A 27616-nucleotide genomic window follows, 5' to 3' on the forward strand; every position below is an offset into this window, starting at 1 on the left:
TATTATGGTTTTAAGTGTGTGGCCGAACAAGGGAAGGAACAGTTCCCACCCAGACAAGAGTCAGGGCAGCTATTTGCCTGTCTCCTATGTAAATTAAGTATGGTAGAATCAAAACAATGGAAACCCCATTTACATATGGGGGATAGGAATCCCGTTGTGGCACCGTTCAGCTTCGGGCAGACATGGCAATCTGCTACCCCATGGCTGTGGGGCTCAGTAAGGGCCACAAGGTGACGAAGAACGTGTCGAAGCCCCGGCAGTGCCGCCGCAGAGGGCGCCTGACCAAACACACAAAGTTTGTGCGAGACATGACCAGAGAGGTCTGTGGCTTTTCCCCCTATGAGAAGCGTGCTATGGAATTGCTGAAAGTTTCCAAGGACAAACGTGCTCTGAAGTTCAAAAAGAAAAGGGTTGGTACTCACATTCGGGCCAAGCGAAAACGTGAAGAGCTCAGCAATGTTCTGGCAGCCATGAGGAAGGCTGCTGCCAAGGAGGATTAAACAGAAAGGGAAGAACAGCATGAGGTCAGCTTCTTGGTGAACATAGCAAGTTGAATGTACAAGGGCTTCCTACCTTGTGAAGCAAGGTCATTGAACTCTCAAGAACAGAAGCCATCTTTGGCATCCATCACTAGACAGACAAAAGGGAACAGAGCTCTAGCAAGCTGAGAAAGATGGGTCCTTCAACCAAGAGGGGACTGAAGTCTCTGGAACTGAATATAGGTGAGAAACCTTCTTAGGCAAAGATCATTCACCTATGAAGATAAGGAAACTTGTACTTTTGTGAAAGGTCCTGCCTGAGGGAAAGTCACCCATGCCTGGGAAGAAAAATAACTGATGAGAGAAATGGTCTTGAACAAAGCCTGTATTTTGTTAGATTAAGTTTTGACTAGTAGATGATTTTTTTCACTTTTATTGGTTTCTAATCATTTCTAACTTTATTCCTTTTACTTAGCATATGTACCATTGTTAATCAATTTGTTTTATTATTATTATAAACCATCACTATGCTGTGTTTAAAGGGAAGGCTGTATTTACCCTAATGAAGTTAATAAGTTATTTGATTTTGTGTCTTTAGAGGAACAAACCAACCATATATTTCTCTGAACTGTCCAGGAGAATGCTGGACACTGCAGAATACAGGGTTTTGGGAAAATCTGGGACAGACAGCATGGTGGGGTTAACCTGCAAGTAGTAACCAAGACTGGCGGGACCCAAAGTGGGGCTGTAGACAGATTGCTGGGGTTAGAGCTGCTGAACCAGGGGCTGTCTAGCACACAGACCCTCAGGATGTGACCTGCATGTTTGTAGACTGTTTGTAAGAGGCTCAAGTTTGGAGCTACAGCAGCAAAGCATTGTGAAGCACTCACGGTTACAGGGCAGCAGGTGACAACCCCTCACAGGTCTGGATTGCACTCCAGAATGTGGCACTGGTACTTGGGACCTGAAGACTGATTGCTGTTTCTAGGCATCACCATAATACAAATAATAATAAATCTTCAACAGACATTACAAAAATTAATAGTCACTTCTAATTTTACAGAGGTACCCATGACCTATAACAGTAGCATTATGCATTACTCCAGATCAGCGATGCTACAGACTTAACATATTGCAATCTGATCAGGTAAATGTGTTATTGACACAGTCATACACTGTTGATATATAACAGAACCACAATTCTTGCCAATTTAGCATAACATTTATAGCAACTCTCTCTCTCATTTTATCTTTAAAAGACAAAATTGGCATTTGATATAGCTGGCATTGCCTAGATATGGCAGGAAAATATCTAGCACTTTACTTGTTCCACATGCTGTATAATGTTAATTAAGATGGGGTTAGTATTATTAACCCCATTTTTACCAATGGTGAAAGAGATGAAGTTAAGAGGAATGGCCAAAGTCACACAGCAAATAAATGGCAAGGATGGAATTAGCATTCAGGATTTCCTTCCTCCCAGGAATCAGTGGATAATTTAATTCCTGCACGCTGTATAGAAATGATGGATTAGGTCATAGGGGTCGGGGAGCAGTCCTGTACAGAAAAGATTCCCTAGAATATCAAAAGATTTTTTAGGCAGAGAGCACCACAAGTCAGAAATATGGATGGCTACAGTGAGTACAACTACTCCAAATATAAATAGGACAAACATTTAAGGCCACAATCTTGCAAAAATGTATGCATGAGTTTAACTTTACATACTGTGAAGAGTTCCACTGACCTCACACAATGTGTAAAGTTAAGCATGTGTGAAAGTCTTTGCAGTGTAAAGAGGCTCTCTCAACACCATGAGCAAATGCTTCCTATAGCAGTTCCTTCTGGAGAATATAAAAGGAGAACCTATTTTTGACTTACTCTTGAGTAACACACAGGAGCTGGTTGAAAGAATCACTGGAATTAGAGAAGGCCATCTAGTCTCATCTCCCTATCTCTGAAGAATAATTGTTACCTATGGTATGTTTGTCAGTGTTTTATATAGCCCTAGTGATTCAGGCTATGGGGCTTCTACCCCTTCCATTGAGCAGCATGTCTTTTTACTGATAGTCAGCCTAAATTCTCTCCCATAACTTCATCTCATTACACCTAGTTAAACATGTCTTCCCATTTCACATATAAAGGGTGCCAATCACCACAGTAACAAGATGCTATTTAATTAATTCCTTGCGCCATCCTAAATAATTCCTTTTCCTCCCTGATGTTTACACCATTTCAATACTAGTAGACAGTTATGCCTATATCTCACTAGCCATTGTTTTTCCAAGTGATTCATACAGAGCTCTTCTAATCCTTCCCCTTCAGCCACAGAGTCATTTTTGTTTTTCTCTGAATTCTCTACTATTTATCACCATTTTTGTTAGTGAAGAGCAAAGGACTCTCCCCATCTCCCATATTCATCCCATTAAAGATAGACAGCAACAAAATACTTATAACATGAAACGAGGGGGAAATTTTCTTAGGCATCTTGAATTAATCATCTTCAATTAATCCAGAGGACTAAGGAAATGAGTCTCAACGCTATAGGGGTGGGTCTCCCCATGTACAATCCCAGTAGCATTAAAAATAATTATATAGATAATACCTCACTCAGCAAATTGAGTCTGTACCCCATATTTCTGTACATTTAATTCTAGGCAGTATGATATGCTAAGGGGAAGTGAATTAGTCATAGCAACTCAGTACAAAAACATGTAGTTTAGCATTACCTGATAAGGAAGCATCAAATCCCATGTCCTCTATTGCAGATTTTAAGTCTTCTGGACAAGTTAGGAGAGGATCATATTTTATAGTCCCATTATGATTCACAAGAGAGACACATATTGATTTTACACCTGGCTTTCGGGAAATGACTCCCTCAATAGATTGCACACAAGAATTACAAGTCATTCCCTCAATATTTACCACAGTAACTTGAGTAACGGACTGGTTGGTGCTGTTTAAAGCTGTCTGAGAAGGTTTCATTGGAGATATCTGTGCGCTGAAAAGCTCGACGTTTTCATATTCATCAGGAAGACTGACTTTAAACGTCTCTGGTGATACTGCCTCTATGGCTCTTCTCAGTGCTTCTATGCTGATGAAGTCTGGGTTGTACTTTACAGTAGCTGTTTTCTTCTCTAAAGAAACTACTATGCTTGCTACAGATGGGAGTGCTGATATGCTGCTCTGGATATTTAAGACACACGAATTGCAGTGCATGCCATCGACTCTGAAAACAATGGCCTTTAAGTCATTAATATGCTTTGGACTTTTTTGAAGGGTTCCCTCTGAAAATTTGGTTTGGGTGTTCTTTAAACGTGCCACATCAATAACACCCAGCTTGATGGGTTTGGGCTGTTTTTTGATGATTGCTGTGAAACCTGCAGCTTCAATTTGGTTTTTGATTTCCTCTGCTGTAATTAGATGAGGTTGATACACAATAACAGCTTCCTGATTGTCCAGGGAGACTAAAAATTAAAACAGAAAAATGCATTAGTGTCTTTGCTCCCCATCCTCTCCTCATAACATTTCATTTAAATATCACTGACCACAGAGAGAGTCCTATGAGCAGCGCATCTTGTCAATGGGGTAAAATTTTCAAAAAGTGGTTTAATCACTTAGTCTCACTGAAAGTCAATGTGATGGACTTAGGCTCTTAAGTGCTTAAATCACTGAAAAAGGGACTTAGGTACTTTTGAAAACTGTACCCAAAGTGATCTAGTTTTTCTACCTTTGGTGCCTAATACTGCAACAGGTCTTAATCTCCTGTTGCCTCATTTTTTGACTTTTTCCTAGAAAGTTCATGCCTTGCCCAGCAGTATGTTAGTTATTTCTCACATTAATGCTAAACAAACTCTTCTATCATAGACCCCCAAGTCATTTTCTTTATGTTATAGACAATTAATTAGGTGTTTCTGCCATCTCCATTTACGACGCTACCTTACATACACCATTATTAGTTATTTAAGGTTAGATGGAAAAGAAAAGTTGGATATAATTAGAGCTATAAAAGAAAAAGGAACACTATTACTCCTGTCCCAATCAAAACGTAAAGCATTCATGTGAGACCAATAGCCTGGTCAGACACTGGGTTATTTTCTTTATGACACTGTCAATCAACTTCAATACTAATTTGCATCCTGTTGTCTCTAGGCCTGGCAGTCTCCTGAGCAGAGATGATGCACTGTACCAAACTGTAAAATGGTTTTGTAAAGTAGGCAAGTGTTTGATCATTGGGGAAGTGAAAGAGACTAGAATGTTCCTGTTAGAAACTAGAATTGGTTAGAAACTCATTTTCACTTGTGCTCTAAAACACCGGTTCTCAAAGCCAGTCTGCCAATTGTTCAGGGAAAGCCCCAGGCGGGCCGGGCCAGTTTGTTTACCTGCCGCGTCCCCAGGTTCAGCCGATCGCGGCTCCCGCTGGCCACAATTCACCGCTTCAAGCCAATGGGGGCTTTGAGAACCACTGCTCTAAAACATGGAACTGGGTATCCACTGACACACAGGTGAATCATCCTACTGAACCACCTAGCTTCATGACAGATCGCATCAACAGATATGAAAAAGGGACAACGTAATCAATTAATAATCTACATGTAAAATTAAAATAAGGCATTACCTTTAATCCGCTGTACCCCTTGCAATTTGCCAATCTTTCCTTCTATGGTGCTGGTGCAAGAATGACAGGTCATCCCCTCTACCTTCATCCTTAGCACAACATCACATGCTTGGGACCAACTGGAATCTTCACCAGTCCCTGATGTCTTCTCTGGTGCTGCAGTATTTAAATCTATGCCTGGCACCATTTGAATAATCTGGTTGCCATTTATAATGGAAGAAATGAATGTCACAACTGCAGTTTTTTGGTCAGAGGAAATTTTAACATCCAAGATACCTTTGTTCTTTAGTAGGGCATTACAGATCTGTTCACATGTTACATGTGATTGAGTAGGAATGGTTAGAAAAGTAGTGTCAAGTAAAACAGGTTGTGGGTCTGAATCAGCCAGGGTAGCATCAAATCCCATGTCAACTATAACTTCCTGAAGGGAGTCTGGAGTCTGAAGTCTGGGGTCATAGATAATGGTTGCATTCTTTTCTTCTAGAGATACCTTGAAGAGGGAAAAAAAAATTACTTAGAGCTAATACCACCCGCTAGTTTAATATCAAATAGCTTTTACCTACTGTAGGATAAGCATGAAATTCAAGCATTAGAGTTATCTTAAGTTTAGATAAGGAAATATGTACATGTTGTAAAGAAAGGCCCTGATTAACAAGTAGAAGGAAGGCATTTAAAATAATACGGCCAGAAGAAATAAAATAGGGAGGATGTCCAATTCAAAAAATAACTGAGATAAGGGAAAGTTGCTAAAAAAAAAATGCCTCTAACTGATAGGGGTGACTGCAGATGGTTTTAAATAAAACAAAAAGTATCTGTCTTAAAATGAGACAACATGGCCTTCCCAACCACAAACCAGTGTTAAAGCTTATGTTAACCCAGGTGCTGTGGAAATACTGTTGGTCCAGAAGAAGGAGGGGAGGAGATAGGGAGGAATGGCCTTGGGAAGGCGGAATGGCCTTGTAAATCTTATCTGGGTTGAGACTGGAAATAAGGGTGAACTGTCTCAGACGGGTTTTTAGCTGAAGTCAGTAATTGGCAATGACATCACTTTTCTGCTGAAGAGTATAAAAAAGTAAACTCTCAAAGGGTTCATTGCTAATACCTGCCTAACCATGCTGGAGCCGACCAATGTAGGTTTAAGCACCAGAGATGACCCACGCCTGCCAATAGTGAGGTGGCAGAGTGAGGGCAGCCACTTAGCAGTGTTACTGTGCATGCTCAGTCCATGCGAGGATGCTCAATACAAGCCAAGGAGCAAATGGGGACGGGCACATGCCCCTGCATGGCACTTCCCCTGCCCCCCCCATGCATCAGCTCTGCTAAGTGCCCCTGGGTGTAGCCCATTTGTAAGTATCTGGATCAAATACTTATAAATGTTCTGTTACTGTTTGTGTGTAGTAAATTGCTTATTATTTAGAGCAACTGTATAAGTATCATTTGGCCTTTGGATTTAATAGAAAAATGTATGGTTAAATTAGTGTTTGTTAGTTTCCCATACTAGTAATATCAAATATTAATAATTCCAACACCTACCACAGTGACACTTCTCCATTATCATTTGCCCTTTAGTGCTCACCTTGAAGAAGTAGTTTGAGACTGTACTTATGAAAACCATAAATTAACTTATGTTCACCTGTGTGACAACAACATGATTGCATATGGGAGGCTCTACCAGAGCAGCAGTCTGCCAATTTCAGAATCTTATGCTCTATTATAGGGTATACACTGTCCTCACACAGCAACTTTCCTACACTGTCTCAATGCTTTTTAGAGTACATATTAAAACCCTAAAGTGAAGGTCTGTTGAACTGGATTAGTCATTGCAGACAAATGTATTTGATCTAATCTTAAAAAGCAGAAACTCTGCAAAGGCACAACTCTAATCTGTCATACAATGGTGCAGTGATGGATTACGGGAGTGTGGGAAGAAAAAGGAAGGAAATAGAACGGGGGGGAGGGGCTTCACTCTAACATTCCCAGGCATCTGTCAAATCTGTGAGTCTAGCTCTTCATTCAAACAGAGCCTTACATATAATCTGAGTTGTGTGTTCTACAACAGCCTGTTTTAGAGGTCTGAATGGATTATTCAGAGAAAACAGGTGGGGGCGGGGGAAGCACTAGGTGATAGGCAAATGGCTGAAAAAGTAAGTCTGCAAATATTTGTAAATATTATTTAAAATGTATGTTGCAGTAGTGCTTAGAAACCTCAGCCTGGTCAGTGCCTCAATATTAAAGCTAAGATTTTGTCACGGATATTTTTAGTAAAAGTCCGGGACAGGTCATGGGCAATAAAGAAAAATTAATGGAAACCCGTGACCTGTCCCTGACTTTCACTAAAAATATCCGTGAAAAAATGGGGACCCCCTAGGACTCCCACCACCTGTGGGGACTCGGAGCTGTGGGGTCCCCCTGCCCATGGCAGTTGGGAGCTATGGGGTCCCCCTACCCGCAGCGGCTGGGAACTGTGGGTTCCCCCTGCCCACGGCAGGTGGGAGCTGCGGGGAGCTCCAGGGTCTCCCCTGACTCTCAAGGTGGCCGGGAGCTGCAGGGGGAAGGAGAAATCCCACAGCAGTTGTCAAGATGTTTGTGATGCCAACACCAATCCACTATGCACTGGATGGTGACCACTAATTCATTTCCCACCATCATCAGATAGTAAATTTTCTGTCACTTCCAACCCAAGCCAGTTTTGTTTAGCATGTAAACTACTGCTGAAGGTGATATAACCCCATTTATTAGTTAAGATAAGCAAAAGAGCTATAAATTCCTAGTATGAATTCATCAAATCACTGTAGAAGAACTTCGCTAAGCCGTATTTTACTAACACACATACTTTATAATCTGGATACTCAAAAAAAAAAAAAAAATGACCCTTCCTTCTTTGCAACAAAGGTTTAAAACCAGCATTTTGGAGTAAGGTTTCTTGTTACTTTATATTTACAACTTTCAGTTACTGAAAACACTTCATAATGTGCTAAAACACAAATGTCAAGAGAAATAAAGATTTTGTGGTGTATTATCCCTTTTTATTATGTTTGCTCACTCCATTTGCAAAATTCTATCATTTGAAATGACCCTCCCATTTTCAGCATGGTTCTGCTGTAACAGATAAATCAAATTAAGAAGTGGTTGGTTGATGCTGGCCCAGTGATCTTGTAGAGATGCAACACAGTTCTACTCAGGGGGAATTATTTTGCATACACAGGCTGCCAGCATATGAGAACTATAAACAAGTATTCACATTATAACAAGCAGAACTACATAGGGGCCTGCTTGCTACGCTCCAATAATTATACCTAAAAGGTGTATTATTTCTTACAGCTAAGCCAAGAATTAGCTTTAGCCTAATTTTTCCCCATATCAGCAATTAATTCCTGATGCTGACCTATAATTATTGAAACATGCTTATTCTACTAAAATTTGTACAGACTCTACAGTAATTTCATATTGGTGAGAGTATTACATTTCACATTTGCTTGTGTTGCAAATATAATTCTCTCTGCATGTCCCTTTCCCCACATCAGCACTTAAGGGATGTTCCTCTTTTCATGTCTGTAATTTAAGTACATATTTAGCAGTAAACCCTGCCATAATTACACATTTCTGGAGAAAATTAGCAGGTGCCCTGAGTGGTGCTGGACAAATTTTTTTACACTGTGTTTTCTTTTTTCATTTTGATACATTTTGTGATGTCGTGTTTAACTATCAATCTTTAGGTCATAATTTAAATCCAATGTAACATGAAATAAGGACGTTTTCATAAACCGTTTATTGAAGAAACGGATATCCTGTAAAGGAAACCTTCTTTCCAGTTCTTCATATGGCTCCTTAACGCCTCTATGAAATGGACCATATTTTTGTTCTGTGTCTGTATAGCACCTAGTACTATGGGCTCCTGGTCCATAATTGGGGCTCCTCGGTGCTACTGCAATACAAATCAATAATATAATGGCATAAAATACTCCCACAGATGATCTGGAGTGGGAAAACTGAAATCAAACTACAAAAAGATCTGTTGACTTCCAACCAAGAGATGCATGTCAACTGATAAAACAACATACAATAGAAGAAACATAGAAACACAACTTTGTCACATCTACTTATATTCGAAACACGTCAGTTATGGTCCCGGCTGCCGCCAGGCACACCTGGGGTCCCTGTTGGCTGCCGGCCCCATGCACCTGGGGTCCCTCCATGGCCCACCTGTGTTGCTGAGTTCATCACGCTGACCAAACAGGAAATGAAATTCAAAAGTTCCCGGGGCTTTTCCTGTGTACCTGGCTAGTGCATCAGAGTTCGAAGTGCTGTCAAGAGTGGTCACAATGGAGCACTCTGGGATAGCTCCCGGAGGCCAATATGTTCGATTTGCATCCACCACAAATTCGACCCAGCAAAGTCAATTTTAGCACTACTCCTCTCTCCGGGGAGGAGTACAGAAGTCGATTTTATGAGCCCTTTAGGTCGACGGAATGGGGTGATTGTGTGGACGCATTCATTTTTAAATAGACCTAATGTGGCTAAATTCAACCTAACCCTGTAGCGTAGACCAGGCCTTAGAAGTAGGGATAGAGAGGATCAAAATCTAGAGAATGCGACACAGCTTTAGAATTCAACATGAGAACCATTAAAGAAAAAGCTCTCTTTTTTCTTTAAGTTTTAGAGGTTCACAGACTTTCTAATCTTTCACATCATACAGTACAAATATCCCCAATTTAATTTGCTTCCAAGAGGAATGGAATCAAACATTATTATTTCAATTTCCAAAAGGGTAAACCAATACCAGGCACAGGCCCAACACATTATCTTCCAATTTTAACTTTTCCTTAGGCAAAAAACAACCAGGAGACCACTGCTGTGATCAAATTACATCAGTTTAATCAGTTTAATGACCACCTTTCTCCTTTTCTGTCATCAATTATGCAATTTGGCAGAATCAATAACAAGGATACAGTAGTTTATTGGTTTTCTTGCAATTACAAAACAAAATAACCCAAATTAAAGTTCCGTGTGGCTGTATTAGACATTCAACATATGCTTCCTTTGCTGGCCTGATAACCATTAAACACAACAGTGCCTCATTATTGACAAAGAATACGCATGGGCCAAAGGAAGAATAAATCTGTCCACCTAACTCAAAGTTTTGTTTCTGTAATGTGGACTAAGTATTAACTGTGACCTCCTGATTTTCATTATAAGCCTCTTCCACTTAAACCTTTAGTCTCTACAGTATATTTTTTGCCAAATAGGACTTGGCAAGAGGTGTATTCTATCCCACTGTTTCAAAACAAAGTGGTTAATGCCTTTCTTTAAGCACCCATTTCACAGTGTACTTGCTACTAATGGGGCTATACAGAGTATGTTATATTCAGGGAGGTCATGAATCATTCTCAGCGCAGGCTTTTGTGTAAAATTTTCAGGAGGAGGGTGGAACAATTTAAACTATAAAATGTTGACATACTAGAACAGGGGTTGGCAACCTTTCAGACATGGTGTGCCGAGTCTTCATTTATTCACTCTAATTTAAGGTTTTGCGAGCCAGTAATATATTTTAACGTTTTTAAAAGATCTTTCTATAAGTCTAAAATATATAACTAAACTATTGTTGTATGTAAAGTAAATAAGGTTTTAAAAATGTTTAAGAAGCTTCATTTAAAATTAAATTAAAATGCAAAGCCCCCTGGACCAGTGGCCAGGACCCGGGCAGTGTGAGTGCCATTGTAAATCAGCTTGCGTGCCACCTTTGGCACATGTACCATAGGCCATGTCTACATCTAAAATTTTGCAGCGCTGGTTGTTACAGCTGTATTAGTACAGCTGTATAGGGCCAGCGCTGCAGAGTGGCCACACTTACAGCAACCAGCGCTGCAAGTGGTGTTAGATGTGGCCACACTGCAGCGCTGTTGGGCGGCTTCAAGGGGTTTTGGGGAAGGCGAGAGCAAACCGGGGAAGGAGACCAGCTTCGCCGCGGTTTGCTCTCGCGTTCCCCGAACCCCCCTGCAAACCGCAGGGAAGGAGACCTGCTTGCACGGGGGTTCGGCGAACGCGAGAGCAAACCGGGGAAGGAGACCAGCTTCGCCGCGGTTTGCTCTCGCGTTCCGCGAACCACCCTGCAAACCGCAGGGAAGGAGACCTGCTTGCTCGGGGGTTCGGCGAACGCGAGAGCAAACCGGGGAAGGAGACCAGCTTCGCCGCGGTTTGCTCTCGCGTTCCCCGAACCCCCCTGCAAACCGCAGGGAAGGAGACCTGCTTGCTCGGGGGTTCGGCGAACGCGAGAGCAAACCGAGAAAGGAGACCAGCTTCGCCGCGGTTTGCTCTCGCGTTCCCCGAACAAGCAGGTCTCCTTCCCTGCGGTTTGCAGGGTGGTTCGCGGAACGCGAGAGCAAACCGCGGCGAAGCTGGTCTCCTTTCCCGGTTTGCTCTCGCCTTCCCGGAACCACCCAGCAAACCTCAGGGAAGGAGACCTGCTTGCTCGGGGTTCGGGGAATGCGAGAGCAAACCGCGGCGAAGCTGGTCTCCTTCCCCGGTTTGCTCTCGCCTTCCCGGAACCACCCAGCAAACCTCAGGGAAGGAGACCTGCTTGCTCGGGGAACGCGAGAGCAAGCCGGGGAAGGAGACCAGCTTGATTACCAGAGGCTTCCTCAGGTATGCTGGGATACCTGCTTATTCCACGGAGGTCAAGAAAAGCGCTGGTAAGTGTCTACACTTGATTACCAGCGCTGGATCACCAGCGCTGGATCCTCTACACCCGAGACAAAACGGGAGTACGGCCAGCGCTGCAAACAGGGAGTTGCAGCGCTGGTGGTGCCCTGCAGATGTGTACACCTCCTAAGTTGCAGCGCTGTAACTCCCTCACCAGCGCTGCAACTTTCTGATGTAGACAAGCCCATAGGTTGCCTACCCCGTTGCAGAATGTCAAGCCTTTCAGGTCATTTTCCAAATGCACCAGGGAAAGATACTAAAATAATTTTTTTCTGCAGATAGTATTTTTCATTCATTTCAATTCTTCATTTTACTTAGTTTTAGTGGAGGTTTATTCATTGGTCTGATCGCAACATGTGCTCAATGTTACTATAAAAGTATTATCTCCCTTGCTAAAAACAATGAACGATTATTTTGCCAGCGGATCTGTTCTTTGTTACCAGAATCAATCAAGTTCAAATTCTGTTAAGTCACCAATGCAGATCAAAAGTAGGATCTAGTGTAAATATCACTGTTCACAGATCTCTGTAGCCAGCACCAACTCCTAGCGTAGGCAGAAGTAACTGTACTAGCTGCATCATATCCTCTGGTAAGCAGCTGCACATTACAGCTAGTTATAGTGACCACGTGCCAAAAAACAGGCTCCACTATTTTGGCAAGCCCAATGTTTGTCTAGACCACATTGATTAAGATGGAAATAACTCCCTACAGAAAGCATGGGTACATTGTTTTATGCAGGATTATTTAATTGCCACAGAATGTTAAAACTTCAATTTGCAGGGGAAAACTTCACCTGTGCACCAGGCAGTTAGGATTAACAGCACACTGCTGCTGTCATTGGTAGGACTGAATATGCCTTCTAGCACCAAACAGGTCACAAGCCTAGAATGGATCAATCAGGTGTTAAATTGCTTTATTATTTGTAAACATATTGTAAAATCGATGTATTGGTTAGAATGGAACAGCTTACAGGTTAAAAAAAATTCCCCAGTGAGTTTTGTTTCAAGTTAGACAGATTCTTGCTTCCTCCCCACCCCCCTGCAGAATAGCCCATGTTACAAAAGCTGGATTTCTTGTTTGAGCCACAAACTCTGAAGATATGAAGCTTTGATTAAAAGTAGATCAATTATTTCTGCTAAAAGGTCTACCTCTTTTTAAAAGACTTTTGTATAGTAATAGTTAAATTAATAAGGAACAAGAAGAACTACTGTTTCCCCTTAAAAGATGCAGCTAATACCACCTCCCATTCCCATATAAACACAGTAAAAAGGAAAGGGAATTCTGAATGCCTGGCAGGGACACCAAGAATCTCACCTGTCCCTTGCATTACTCTCCATCCCCACTCTCAAATTTCACATCATAGTGACATTCCTCTTCCTTGTGAAAGGCATCATAGTTAATTAGCTTGGAATTTACTGAGCAACTCAAGGCACACCCTCCTTTCACAGGCTATCCAAGCTGCCTCACTACATTGCCAGACTGCAAGAAAAGATCTAAAGAGGTTTAGGGTAAAACAGCCACAGGAAGGCAACAGGACAAAACACTGGACTGTGATTTAGGAGACCTTTGGCAAGTCACGTCACCTCTGTGCCTCAGTTTCCCCCCGTCTGTAAAATGAGAATAATGATGATTACCTCCTTTGTAAAGGTGCTATGAGATATCTAACGGAAATCCCTGGGTATGAGCTAAGTGTTATTACTACTATTTTACTGGGATTAAAAGTGGACCACCCCCACTTTTCCTGTCGTTTGACCTCTATCTGCTCTCTTCTTTTGGACTCTACATAATCTCCTCTCCTCTGCTTTCAATACATTACATTGCTGAACTCGGTTAAGTATGAGAGAAAAGGTGCTTTAGAAAAAACATGAAATGAATTGTCATCAATTGCAGGAAAAAGTATATCTCTGCATTTCTCTGACACTGGAAATATGCCAAAGCCACTCTAAACAGCAGATTCACAGGTAATAACATGACTATATATTTTGTAAGTCCTTTCCTCCTCTGCTGCATACTTCAGATCAATCTTTATCATGGCTTCTCCCATTAGAATCATATCACGTAGAAGACTCTGATAGAGTTACTTACTTTGATATTGTGAATTCCATTCAGTTTCCCAATGTGTTGTTCAATGGTCTGAACACAAGAATTGCATGTCATACCCTCCACGAAGGCTACCATAGATCTTGCCACCACTGACGGATCCATTCTGCTTGAGTCTTCACATTCCTATCAGTCAAAAGGAAATATTGAGACATGAATAATAAAAAAAAAGGCAATCCAACTTCATATTTGCACTGAAGGTCTAAAACAAGGTCACCTGCATAAGATTAAATAGATATTGTAACAGGCAACATATAATTTAAGTACAAGTAACAACTTGGTGGGGGGCAAGGAACTGCAGAGAAATAGATGTCTAAAGGAATCCTTTAACCATCTATATACATCCTTTACCTTTGAAGTATATACTTATTAAGAAAAGAGTTCATACATTTAAAACTTGCTCTGTGCTATAGCCAAGACAATTTAATTTCATGTACCAGCTCTGAATCACTAGTGTTCAAGCAAGGAGTTAAAAACAAACAAACCAGTAAGATGTGGCTTTTTGTAATTACCATGGCACTGGGTGAAATCTGAAGGAGAGAAGAATGCATGAGCAGAAGAGAATTAATTCTTCCACAGGTCTGTTTGTTTTACACATTATTGTGTGACTAACAAGAACAGCCATATTGAATGTAGTCGTAAGAAATGAACTGGAAAAGATAAGGGGTCCTTTTTGACATGTCCTCGAGACAGCTCTACTTACTACTACTTAGCAGGATGCTGCATTCATTTCTGTTTGTGTAAATGCTAAAATGTACTGAACCAAATGATTAAATGGAATGTAATTAAAACTATATTTTCAAGCTTGAAAATTTTACTAGGAGAAGTAAGCAAACAAAAGAGTCTGATGCAAAGTATTTAGCTTATGCAAGCCATTGGCAAAAAAAAAAATAAAAGTCATAGAAAACAAGAATAAGCTTTGAAACAAGGAGAAAAAGGGGGAAGAATTTATGTCTTTTATAAATAAAAGTTACAGCAGACATTTGACCAGGAAAGAGTATGAGCAACTGCTGAAGGAAAAAAATAAACTGCCTAATGTTTGACGGCAATGAAGACAGCAGAGTGTGTAGATGATTTCAATGGGACTACTCATGCATTTAAAGCAAACCACAAGCTTACCTGCTTCGCTGGTATGGGAATTTATTGCCAGAAAACTAAACTACAGTATAACATTCAAAATGTTTCATAAAACTGGTTTTGCAGAGAGACTTTGCCTCCTGTAATTCATTCAGAATCAATATGCTGTTCCTCCCCATGATACAAGAGCACGAAAATATCCGGTTTTGCTCTGAAATCTACTAGAACAGCACAAAGATTGTCAAGCAACCACTTGAATATTAGGATTATCTCTTATCTTGAACTCACATACATGACTATCACAGGAAAAACAACACAAAAGTTGAAACGCTTCTGAAGCCTAAATGCTTAATAATGAGATGAAACGTGAGTGACACTTTGGTCTAATTAGCATCCATTTCAACAAACTAACTAAGAATATATGAAGATTGCAAAGTGAAGGGGAAACGTAACAATGAACATATCTGAAAAAGAGCTCGGTGTAAACTCGAAAGCTTGTCTCTCTCACCAACTGAAGCTGGTCCAGTAAAAGATATTATCTCACCCACCTTGTCTCTCTAAGGCATTGGTTTTCAAACTTTTTTTTTCCTGGGGACCCAGTTGAAGAAAATGGTTGATGTCCTCTGTGATGTTCCCCTCTGGTGTTGTCTGGACCAGTGATCTGCTAGGCCACTCCAGTCCTTGACTCTGGGAGCCAGACTTACCCTGTTCTGCTGTAAGAACCCCCACTCCTGGGCTGTTCGCACACAGCCTCTGGCATGTAAGCTCCTCCCAGCTACTTGCAAGTGAATGACACCGGCCAATATCTCTGGTCCCAGAAACAACCCTAGGAACCTCTGTCTTGCAGTGTCCAGTTATGCCTGCTGAATGCTGCAAGCTTATGTAAATTCGTCAATTTAACAAACAAATTGATATGTACCAGGTGGTGCTCAGGGTGGGGGCAGCATGCGGAGCCCCGTGGCCCCTCCGCCTAGAAGCCGGATCCACTGCTGGCCACTTCTGGGGCACAGCATGGTGTCGGAAAAAGTAGGCACTAGCCTCCCTTAGCTGGGCAGCACCACCGACGGGACTCTTAAAAGTCTCAGTCGGCGGTGCTGACCAGAGCAAGGCGACCCAGCGCCTTACATGACGCGACCCAGTAGTGGGACGCGACCCACGGTTCGAAAAACACTGCTCCAAGGAACTTGTCTATCAGGCAGCCGCTATTGGGTGGGAGAAGAGTAAATGGGATCAAAATTCAATTTTTAAGAAGTATGAATGGCTGTATTCATCCAGCTCTCTGGACACAAACATGACAAATGTGTGTCTTAGCTACCTTGTTTTGCTACAGAAATTGGTGGGTTTTGGCTCCATAAACACAGCACAAAACAAATGAACCTTAAGGAATATGGGAATTTTTTATTTTGATTATTTTATTTTATAAAACTAAGTTTTAACAACTATTTCCCTCTTTACTGTTGCCTCAGCATGCTCTTTCAAGGTCAACCACAGGAATGTTTCTGCCATTTTATAGCTCTGTTGACACTCTAAGGAAATATTCAGAAAGACATCCTACTTTCCACATAATGATGCTGCTGTACAGTGAAACCCGTTTTAAGTGATTACCCAAGTGACTGATGGTAATTGGCTTCTTCATGGAGGTAGTCTTTTAATGAAAGGGGGCAGAACTGTGCTCCCAGTTCAAAAATACATCCCTATTCATATTCAGGAGAATGCTTAAGTACATTCTTAAGCACTCTCCTGAATAAAAAAGAAACTTAAATGTGTTCATAACTGCTTTCCTGAACCAGGATCAGTGTTTGTGGATACTCTGCAACAGTTGGGAGGAAGATGATGGCCTAATTAGTGGGGGGGGCATCTCTAGTACAAATTTCAGGTTTTTTTCTTCCCTTCTCTTTATATTACTTCTAGAAAATGTTCATAGGGAAAACAGGATCTTTAGAAGTTCATCTGCACCTGCTGCTTATTTGTTACCCAAATTCAGAACCCGGTTTATTACACAACAAATAATTCAGTAAAGATTATTTATTTCTACAACAAAGAAAAAGGATTTCAGGTGAGGAATAAGCAGCAGCTATACATGAACTCAAACAAAAGGCCTTTTTCATCCAAACATCTTCTGTAATAAAAAAAACATTGATCAGTAGAATTTTTCTCCACTTTTTCCCTTGACATCAGTGACCAACACAGCGTGTGTATATGCTGGCATTTCCAGTAATGTAAATATTAATTCTGTTATACATTAATACAACTTGACATATTTATCGTTCACATTACAATTAGCTGACAATGGATCTTGCCTATCTCTCTGCCCTTATCTTCTCCAACACACTCCCTTTAAGGTTCACTTCTATACTCCCTTTATATCTCACTCACTGAGTCACTCATGACTTTGGGTGTGTCCCCAGAATGGCCTTCCCATTAAGGTATGCCAACCTCCCTCCATCTCGTCCAAAAATCTCTTTAAAACCCTCTATCCTGTGATGTGCTCCAATCACAATAACCCCCATTACTCAGTCTTCGTTATTCTATTGTTCTAACTAGTTGGCATCACTGGACAGGGCAAGGTGCCTGTTATTCGTTTAGCAAAGACGCCTCCACTCCACTCCACCCATAGTGAGTGGAATAGTTATTTATATAACTAATAAATGCCACAAAAAAAAATTAATGGCGTGAAAAACTCTACATGTAAAGGAATTAACCTGGTGCCCTTTTAAAGGGTAAAACAGAGTGATGATGAAATGCCAGCACACAAGCATTAACATTTTTCACTTATTGCAAGATTTTTAAATGCAAAGCTGGTAATAGGAAAAATGATAAAGTTTCTGGTAACTAACTAAATTTTTTCATATGGTATAACTTAGCTAGAAAAGGAGTTCATCTGATGATGATGCATAACTTAGTGAATATAGACTCAAGTAGACTTTAAGGTCAGAAGGAAAGAGTCCTGTGGCACCTTATAGACTAACAGACGTTTTGGAGCATGAGCTTTCGTGGGTGAATACCCACTTCCTCAGATGCATGTAATGGAAATATCCAGGGGCAGTTGTATATATGTGTGCTAGCAAGCAAGCTAGAGATAACGAGGTCAGTTCAATCAGGGAGGATGAGGCCCTGTTCTAGCAGTTGAGGTGTGAAAACCAAGAGAGGAGAAACTGGTTCTGTAATTGGCAAGCCATTCACAGTCTTTGTTCAATCCTGAGCTGATGGTGTCAAATTTGCAGATGAACTGAAGCTCAGCAGTTTCTCTTTGAAGTCTGGTCCTGAAGTTTTTTTGCTGCAGGATGGCCACCTTAAGGTCTGCTATAGTGTGGCCAGGGAGGTTGAAGTGCTCTCCTACAGGTTTTTGTATATTGCCATTCCTAATGTCTGATTTGTGTCCATTTATCCTTTTCCGTAGAGACTGTCCAGTTTGGCCGATGTACATAGCAGAGGGGCATTGTTGGCATATGATGGCGTATATTATATTGGTGGATGTGCAGGTGAATGAACCAGTGATGGTGTGGCTGATCTGGTTAGGTCCTGTGATGGTGTCGCTGGTGTAGATATGTGGGCAGAGTTGGCATCGAGGTTTGTTGCATGGATTGGTTCCTGAGCTAGAGTTATTATGGTGTGGTGTGCAGTTACCGGTGAGAATATGTTTCAGGTTGGCAGGTTGTCTGTGGGCAAGGATCGGCCTGCCACCCAAGGCCTGTGAAAGTGTGGGATCATTGTCCAGGATGGGTTGTAGATCCTTGATGATGCGTTGGAGGGGTTTTAGCTGGGGGCTGTATGTGATGGCCAGTGGAGTCCTGTTGGTTTCTCTCTTGGGTTTGTCTTGCAGTAGGAGAGAAACCAACAGGACTCCACTGGCCATCACATACAGCCCCCAGCTAAAACCCCTCCAACGCATCATCAAGGATCTACAACCCATCCTGGACAATGATCCCACACTTTCACAGGCCTTGGGTGGCAGGCCGATCCTTGCCCACAGACAACTTGCCAACCTGAAACATATTCTCACCGGTAACTGCACACCACACCATAATAACTCTAGCTCAGGAACCAATCCATGCAACAAACCTCGATGCCAACTCTGCCCACATATCTACACCAGCGACACCATCACAGGACCTAACCAGATCAGCCACACCATCACTGGTTCATTCACCTGCACATCCACCAATATAATATACGCCATCATATGCCAACAATGCCCCTCTGCTATGTACATCGGCCAAACTGGACAGTCTCTACGGAAAAGGATAAATGGACACAAATCAGACATTAGGAATGGCAATATACAAAAACCTGTAGGAGAGCACTTCAACCTCCCTGGCCACACTATAGCAGACCTTAAGGTGGCCATCCTGCAGCAAAAAAACTTCAGGACCAGACTTCAAAGAGAAACTGCTGAGCTTCAGTTCATCTGCAAATTTGACACCATCAGCTCAGGATTGAACAAAGACTGTGAATGGCTTGCCAATTACAGAACCAGTTTCTCCTCTCTTGGTTTTCACACCTCAACTGCTAGAACAGGGCCTCATCCTCCCTGATTGAACTGACCTCGTTATCTCTAGCTTGCTTGCTAGCACACATATATACAACTGCCCCTGGATATTTCCATTACATGCATCTGAGGAAGTGGGTATTCACCCACGAAAGCTCATGCTCCAAAACGTCTGTTAGTCTATAAGGTGCCACAGGACTCTTTGCTGCTTTTACAGATCCAGACTAACACGGCTACCCTCTGATACTTAAGGTCAGAAGGGGCCATGATGATCCTCTAGTCTGACCTGCATAACACAGGCCACAGAATCTCACCCACCCATTCTTGTAACAAACCCCTGACCTATGTCTGAGCTACTGAAGTCCTCAGCTTGTGGTTTAAAGACTTCAAGGTGCAGAGAATCCTCCAGCAATGATCCGTGCCCCATGCTGCAGAGGAAGGCAAAAAAAACCCAGAGCCTCACACACTAATTTAACAGAAACACTTTTTAGGGTACAGCCCTACTTAAAGCACTTACTTATCATTACATTTAGTGCAAACATTTCAAAAGTTTAACTTAAAATATTTAGTTAGAAACGATTCTCTGACTTATTCGGTTCATACCCTTACAAATATGGAACAACTTAGTTTAAAATCACCATACTTCAATGCATTTAGTAATTCTCTGGAAGATTTCTGCTACTGCAGGTTAAGGGATTGGTCTTGCAATGAGCTGAGAACACACAACAAGGTGCTGAGTGCCCTCAACTGCAACTGAAATAAGTGAGAAATGAAACCAGCACATTGCGGGTTTGGGCACAAAATGCCTAGAACTTGGCAAGGGGCTCAATCCAACTCCTCTTGAAGACAATGGGATGTTTCTGACACTCTGCTATAATTACACTTAAGAAAACCTCTCTGTTTAAAGATTGACTTTCCTATGTGCTCTAAAATCTGCACATCTACTCAGATTGTCTTGTAATTTGTTGTTATTGTAAAGCTCAGGTTGTCGTAGTATCTTATGCCCACCCAGAATGCCAAATTCAGCAAAATTCAAACCTCTGAAAAACAGGAAATACAGAGTTAAGGTATACTCCAAGACAACCTTAACTATGACCTCTTTGAGCCATGTTCCAGCATACTCTTAACACGTACTTGCAGTCTGCCTTTGCACATATTGCATAACACTCAGGGAAAACAGTATGTGACCACTATAGGACAGAGTCTAATGCCTGTGGCATTACGCCTCATATTCTTCATAGTAATATTATTATATGAGCATGGCATAATTATAATGTATTTTGTGCAAGATAAGGCATCTGAGATATCTCTGGGAAGGCTATGATTTACTGAATATGATTATCATATTTATATGCATGTGTCATTTTTGTATCTGAAGTTAGGAATGTTATTTATGTACCTATTACAAATATGTTCACACCTGGGGAATGGTCACTAGACAGAATGAAATGAGTCTAGACTGATGGCTGGAAATGGCCATTAAGAAGAACAATAGGTCACAGAAGATGCTAATCTCTCTCTATGAAAGGTTTCCTGACAACGCTGCAAACAGCCTCTGAGTTATGGCTGCGGAGTCATCAAGTCACCTGATACTGGACTCCATTATAATATTAGTATTTTTCCACTGACCGGAGGTGGGAATCACACTGGAAGACAAAGGATTCCCACCATATGTAAAACCCATTTAAGGTAGAGGAGTGACATTATCAGGGATGGTTCTTCACCCTGCCAAACATGACTGCTGTAAACATCTAAGAAACAGACTGAACGATGGGAGAAGGTCTAAGCCCAGGCTGGAAGGTTGTCTAGCCTGTGAATGAAATATCTGAAGGTTTAAGCTGCAGGCAAGTGCAGCTGGCCTTGAAGAATCTCTGCAATCTGCCTAAAACAATATTTAAGGTGAGAAATTACTACTTGTTACCAGTTTCTTTAGTACAGCGGTAGGCAACCTATGGCACGGGTGCCGAAGGTGGCATGTGAGCTGATTTTCAGTGGCACTCACACTGTCTGGGTTCCAGTCACCGGTCAGGGGGCTCTGCATTTTAATTTAATTTTAAATGAAGCTTCTTAAACATTTTAAAAACCTTATTTACTTTACATAAAACAATAGTTTAGTTATATATTATAGACTTAGAGAAAGAGACATTCTAAAAACGTTAAAATGTATTAGTGGCATGCAAAACCTTAAATTAGAGTGAATAAATGAAGACTTGGTATACCACTTCTGAAAGGCTGTCGACCCCTGCTTTAGTATCTTAAGCTTAGATTGCGTTTTTGTTTTATTTGCTGGATAGTCTGCTTTGATCTGTTTGCTATTTCTTATAATCACTTAAAATCTCTCTTTTGTAGTTAATAAACTTGTTTTTGTTTTGTTTGAAACCTAGTGTGTGGAATTCGTAACTGGGGGCAAAAAGCTCTTTCCACATTGAGGGAGGGGGCAAATGTCATGAGCACAGGCTGTATAGAGCTCTGTGCAGTTTAAAATGGTACAATTTTGGGTTTACCCGGGGGTGGGGGATAGGATACTGGGCAATTCCTTAGCTGAGTTTTTCCATCAGAGCTGATCTCAGCATGTATGTCCCCCTACCTGTATGTGGGCTGGTAAAGAGCAGTCTGAAGCCTGAGGGAGGACTTGGCTGACTTACCTCAGCAATGCAGTGCGAAGGGAGCCCAGGCTGGTGGGTCAGGCAGGCTCAGTGGTACCCCAGTCCCAGGTGGCAACCTAGAGGGGGAGGGGAACCTGTCACAATGCCTTCTCTTTGGTAAAGACAAAACCCATGTTCAGGAGATCTGTACTGAATAGGAGCTACCTACACCTGCCCTACGCTCAAACATTTAACCCACAGAAACAACAACACAGCTGCTAAATTTTAAAAAACCTTCACTCCCTTTTATAACCCCTTCACCCTTATGCACAGGATGCTATTTAACACTATATTTATCATTAAACCCACAGAGCAGTCTCATTTGAGGCCTCACTGCTCATAATCCCCATGATAAGTGCATTGCTACTGACACAACCTACAGAACTTTCTGATCCTACAGAGCATCTCTGAAATAATGCTAATTTCTCAAGAAATACATACATTTCTGACTTCGATCACACAAATGGGGAGCGGCTGGGAGAAGTAGACCCCTTTCCCCACAAAGGGGCAGAGACCCCAAGATCTCCTCCTACCACAATCACAACTATGCCAAGCTGCTCCCTTCACCATTCAATATAGCTATACAACACTGAAAACAGTGGGAGTGAATGCAGATAATTCCCAGTGGTTATTGCCAGGTCCAGAATCAGAGTAAAAGGCTCACTGACATGTACCTTAACTTTGTATTTCCTGGTTTTCAGAGGTTTAGTTTTGCTAAACAAGACATTCTGGAAGGTTAAGAAATACCAAAAGGCAATCTTAACTCCATGTTAACAAAGTTTCTTTTTTGTCAGTGAATGATTTCAAAAGGGGGTTGGATTAGGCCCAGTCTGAATACTATTAGCAACATTTTTCGGTATTTGTTTTCAGTTACAATTTTCTTTAAAAATCTATAGCAGTGGTTTTCAGTCTGTGATCCGCAGATGCCCAGACCACAAACTATGTCTAAGATTTCTAAAAGGGTTCGTACCTCCATTTGAAATTTTTTTAGAGGTTCATAAACAAAAACAAAAAAAGTTAAAAACCACAGATCTATAGATTCAAATTATTCTTAAAATTCTTCAAGCTAGAATTTTGCCAAAGTTTTATTTCAGTTTCAACAAAACAGAATGGTAAATCAGATCTGAGTTTGTCCATAACTAACAAACTGCTCAGTATTTCTGCAAAGAAGATTATGATCAATGTGATCTTATGCAATAGAACCTTGGCACTATTGAAGTTTATAACTAAATTCTGTCCAGTTTGTGTATGTTGCAACTACAACGAAGCAAGTAAGATTATATTTAAAAGATGCAACGTCAAATGAAAAAGTAAAGAGCAAACCTAGCCACAAACCTAAAAAACAAAATAAAAATAAAGGTAAAATATTGCATTGTTAATTATACATCCATTTTTAAAAGCTTTCACTTATAACTTATCATCCTCAGGCTACTGATTTCTAGCAGAGAGCTTGTCACTGAATGCCAGACTGCTGATCAAATGCCCTTGAACAGATTTCTAAACTAGGTACAGCACAATTCCCCTGAATTTAGTACTCTGCATTTAGTTTCTGATGTGTTAATTCCCAGTCTCAAATCAAGATTGGCGGAGAGTGAGGTTAGGTAAACTGAATGCAACATAACTCAAGACAAACCTCTTTGCTCACAACATACATCACCTGTAACATTAACTTCTAGTTCTATTAGGATTTTAGTATTTTTGGAATGTGAGACAGGTCCAAGGAAATTAATCTTTACAGTAGCCCATACTTAACTTTCACAACAAGCATAAAAACTAGTTTGAAGAGTTGAGACTTTCTGGATTTGCATTCCTTACATTTCCTCTGAAATCCTCAATTAAGACTAGCAAATCTTTCTAAACTTTAACACCAACTTTCCATGATAGGTATCTGACAGAGCAGTTTTTGATCAAGGCATCTGCCAAACTCAGAGCTGCATGCAGCAAGTGTCAGCCGAAGCAGGGAAAATCTTAACATCACAAGACCCTTAAAAACCCGGCTCTATGATTTAACATTTCTGTCACAGACATCAACAGTGAGTATGAGCAGTACTCCTACTTTTAGTTATTCAGACATTCACCAGAACTGCAAAGTGTTTATGCCACATGCTTCTTGCAAAAAACATTTAAAATAGATTATTCTGGTTTCATCCTCTCATCCCAACCAAGACTAGTTTGCAAGGGCAACAGGCAGAAGCAGTACTGCTCAAAGGTGGAGGGTCAGAAATGACAAAAGTTACCTCTGCCTTTGGTCCTGCTGCTGGGGATTGGTTTGGGAAGAGAAGATGATGTCAGGCAGGCAGCTATTTTGTGTCTCCTGGTCTCATTGATAGAGAAGACAGGGTCAGTCTGCCGATTGCGGAATCTGCAGGGAATGTGGGGCCCCAAGCAGCCACTGGCTTTGTTTGTACTTATGGCTAGAGCAGAAGTCAGTATTAACACTTACATGAACTAGACTAATCATGAGCTACTACCTCAGAGGGCCAAACAACAAAATGAATAAATAGGTGGAACAAACAAAAGACATATTGTTCTTCTACAACTGCTACAAAAACAAGGATTCTGAGATCAGTACTGTTAAAGGGGCTAAGAACAATAATGCACACAAACAATAGGCTGGACACTAAAATGCAGATCTATTGCTTGACATACAGTATAATCACAACTGGCACAATAATTATTGACTGCACTGCATGTGATGGGTCCTCATCTTTCATCTAGTATTCTCATTTTTAATTAGTAATTTTTAGCTATGAGGAGTTTGCTCGTGGTTTTTTAACACAAGTCCAAATGCCTTATGATGCTTAATACGCTTCTTTCATGGTAGCCTCTCCACAACTGAGTTTTGTTATGCACTGAAATGCTAATCCATTTGTAAAGATTCTGTGCATTAGGAATGATATAAAGGCAAACAGAACAGCGTGTTAAGATACGGTAACATATAGAATCGTGCCAAGAGGCATGAAGGAGTTACAATCCATTGACATGAGTTCCTGATAAGCCACAGCCTTATTTCTGAATTTTTCAGTCCAAGTTATTTAGCATAGCCTTCCATAGCTATATCTCTTGGGGGGGGGGGGGCGGGGAGAGAGGAGAATTCCAGCATTTCAAAGCCTAAAACAGCTGCCCGGTTTAGAAAAGGTTAAGCTCCATCACAAATCTTCAACACAGATGTCAGCCAGCCAGCCAGCCAAACCCCTCATCTCTTGAACCTTTTTTTAAAAAGCCCATATATAAAAAATGCCAGTAAGATAGGACTGATACACAGAAGGAAGTTGTGTTATATAAACAACATATGGACTTCTGGATTGTAATTAGTCTGCAAAATTTGCACATATGCCACAGACATGATTTTTTTCCTGGAATTAAGGGATCAGGTGGGGAAATATTAACTGTTAAAGTTAAATTTTAGGCTGCTCAGTATAAATCTGAAAAGTTGCATTATATGTAGATACAAGCAAACTAGCAGTACTACTTCAATGCTTTATAAAATGTGCTATTTAGCAAAGCCATTACATAATACAACCAATTCAGTTAGCATCCTTATTGATAATAGAGGTGGGTATAATTCACCAAACAAAAAATCTAATCTGGGATCAACCAAAATTATTTGTGAATTTAGGTCAAATTTAGCAAATAGTGTCAGACAAAAAAAGAAAAAAAAAAAACCTGAAAGCCAAAAAAAGACATTTCAAAACTCAGTTCAAAATGTACCTTGGTTTATTGAAAAAACTTAAAGGATAAAGAACATCCAAAAATTAAATGGAATAAAAGAAAAGATGTTTGTTTCTAGCTGAACTTAATATTTTGTTTAACTTAAAAACAATTGTTTGGGAGATTTTTTGGTGCAGACACCAAACAAATCAATTATTTGTCACTCCAGTTGATAGCTCTAACAGAAGCAATGGTTAAACTCCCTTTTTAGCTAAGAGGACGCTGTCTCCAAGTCAAACTTGAAAAGCAACTATAATAGCACTATCTAAAAATACTTGTTATTTTAAAATTGACTACATTGCTTTAAGCAATTGAAAAATAGATTTAATAACCGTTAAATAATTTATAAAAAAATTCCTAACAGCTTAAAAGCTGCATAACAATAAATATAAAAAATGCTGAAAATAAATCACTATCAGTTTTTGAAAGGCAAGCGTTTACACTATAGAATTGTTACATGAACATTCATAGTAACAGCTGTGATGGTAGATTAATAATAAACAGTATCTGACTATTATATCTTGTAGTCAATATTATCTCAAATAAGGATAGAATAGATGACAAACCAAAGAACAAATAAGGACCATATCAAGAGAAAGCAAGTTCTAACCGTTAAAACACATGATGAAATCAGTAGACCTGGGTTCTATTCTGGATTTTGCCATAGATTTCCTGTGTGGCAAGTCAACTTGCATATTTCCCTATTTGTAAAACAGGGACAAGGGGTGAAAAAGAAAAACAGTAGAGCTTTCCCACCTTACAGGGGTGCTGCAAACCTGATATAGGCATGTTAGTAAAATGCTTTGAGACATTCAGATGTGGAAGGAACTAATTTAATTACAGCCAGGCACCCAATTATGACCACCTAGCAGGGTTGCCAACTTTCTAATCACACAAAACCGAACACCCCTGCGCGGCCCCTTTTGCAAGGCCCCGCCCCCTCTCCAGCCCCCCACTCGGTCACTCATTCTTCCCCACCCTCACTCACTCACTGGCTGGGGCCAGGGATTGGGGTGCAGGAGGAGATATAGGCTCTAGACTGGGGGTGCAGGCTCTGAGGTGGGACTAGGGATGAGTTTGGGGTGCAGGACGGGCTCTGGACTGGGCTAGGGTGCAGGGGGGTGAGGTCTCCAGGTGGGGCCATGGGTGAGGGGTTTGGGGGGCATTTCAGGCTCTGGCTGGATTGAGGACTTTGGGGTGCAGGGAAGGGGCTCAAGGCTGGAGCAGGAGGTTGGGGTGCAGGGTCCTAGCAGAGCTTACTCCTGCTTCGAGAAAGTGGCTGCCAAATCCCTGCAGTCTCTAGGCATACGGGCAGCCAGGCAGCTCTGCGCAGTGCGTGCTGCCCCTTGCTACTCCCATTGGTCAAGGTTCCTGGCCAATGGGAGCTGCAGAGCTGGTACTCGGGGGGGGGGGGGGACAGCGAGTGGAGCATCCCAATCCCTGGCCAACCCAGTGCTTAGAGGCCACAGGGACCTGGTGACTGCTTTTCTGGGAGCAGCACAGAGCCAGGGTAGGTAGGAACCTGCCTTAGCTCTCAGCTCCCAGTCTGCCGCCGACCGCACTTAACAGTCCAGTCAGCGCTGCTGACTGAAGCCACCAAGATCCCTTTTCAATCGGGCATTCCGGTTGAAAACTGGACACCTGGCAACCCTACCACCTGTACGGCTAGTTTGCATACTGTCTTGTCCAGCATAGTATCTAAATAAACTAATCTCAAGATTATGTCAGTCCGGTTTGATGGGCTTGAAGGTGTACATTTTATGTACAGAAAAAGACTTTTCCTCCAAAAAAGGATCCTCAC

At 41.3% G+C, this 27616-nt stretch overlaps 2 protein-coding genes across 6 annotated transcripts in view; one reads left to right on the forward strand and one right to left on the reverse strand.

Moving 5' to 3' along the window:
* ATP7A (ATPase copper transporting alpha) overlaps positions 1–27616 on the reverse strand; it is a 59797-nt gene that overhangs the window by 17869 nt on the left and 14312 nt on the right. For all 5 annotated transcript variants that reach the window (XM_050964577.1, XM_050964576.1, XM_050964580.1 and 2 more), the window contains exons 2-4: positions 13879–14019; positions 5095–5584; positions 3206–3943 (exon numbers count right to left, since the gene is read on the reverse strand). In XM_050964577.1, the coding sequence (XP_050820534.1) occupies positions 3206–3943; positions 5095–5584; positions 13879–13998 (1348 nt within the window). In that variant the 5' untranslated portion in view covers positions 13999–14019. The remainder of the gene's footprint in view (positions 1–3205; positions 3944–5094; positions 5585–13878; positions 14020–27616) is intronic.
* Positions 162–521, forward strand: LOC127056627 (60S ribosomal protein L36-like). Its single transcript, XM_050964713.1, has one exon. It carries the CDS (start codon positions 183–185, stop codon positions 498–500), a length of 318 nt encoding a protein of 105 aa, XP_050820670.1. The 5' UTR covers positions 162–182; the 3' UTR covers positions 501–521.

This window comes from Gopherus flavomarginatus, chromosome 8, assembly GCF_025201925.1.
Source record: "Gopherus flavomarginatus isolate rGopFla2 chromosome 8, rGopFla2.mat.asm, whole genome shotgun sequence".
NCBI classification, from domain to species: domain Eukaryota; kingdom Metazoa; phylum Chordata; order Testudines; family Testudinidae; genus Gopherus; species Gopherus flavomarginatus.

What these genes read in the sequence shown, in the direction of transcription:
- LOC127056627 (XM_050964713.1), top strand. Translation starts at nt 183, where the DNA reads ATGGCAATCTGCTACCCCATGGCTGTGGGGCTCAGTAAGGGCCACAAG.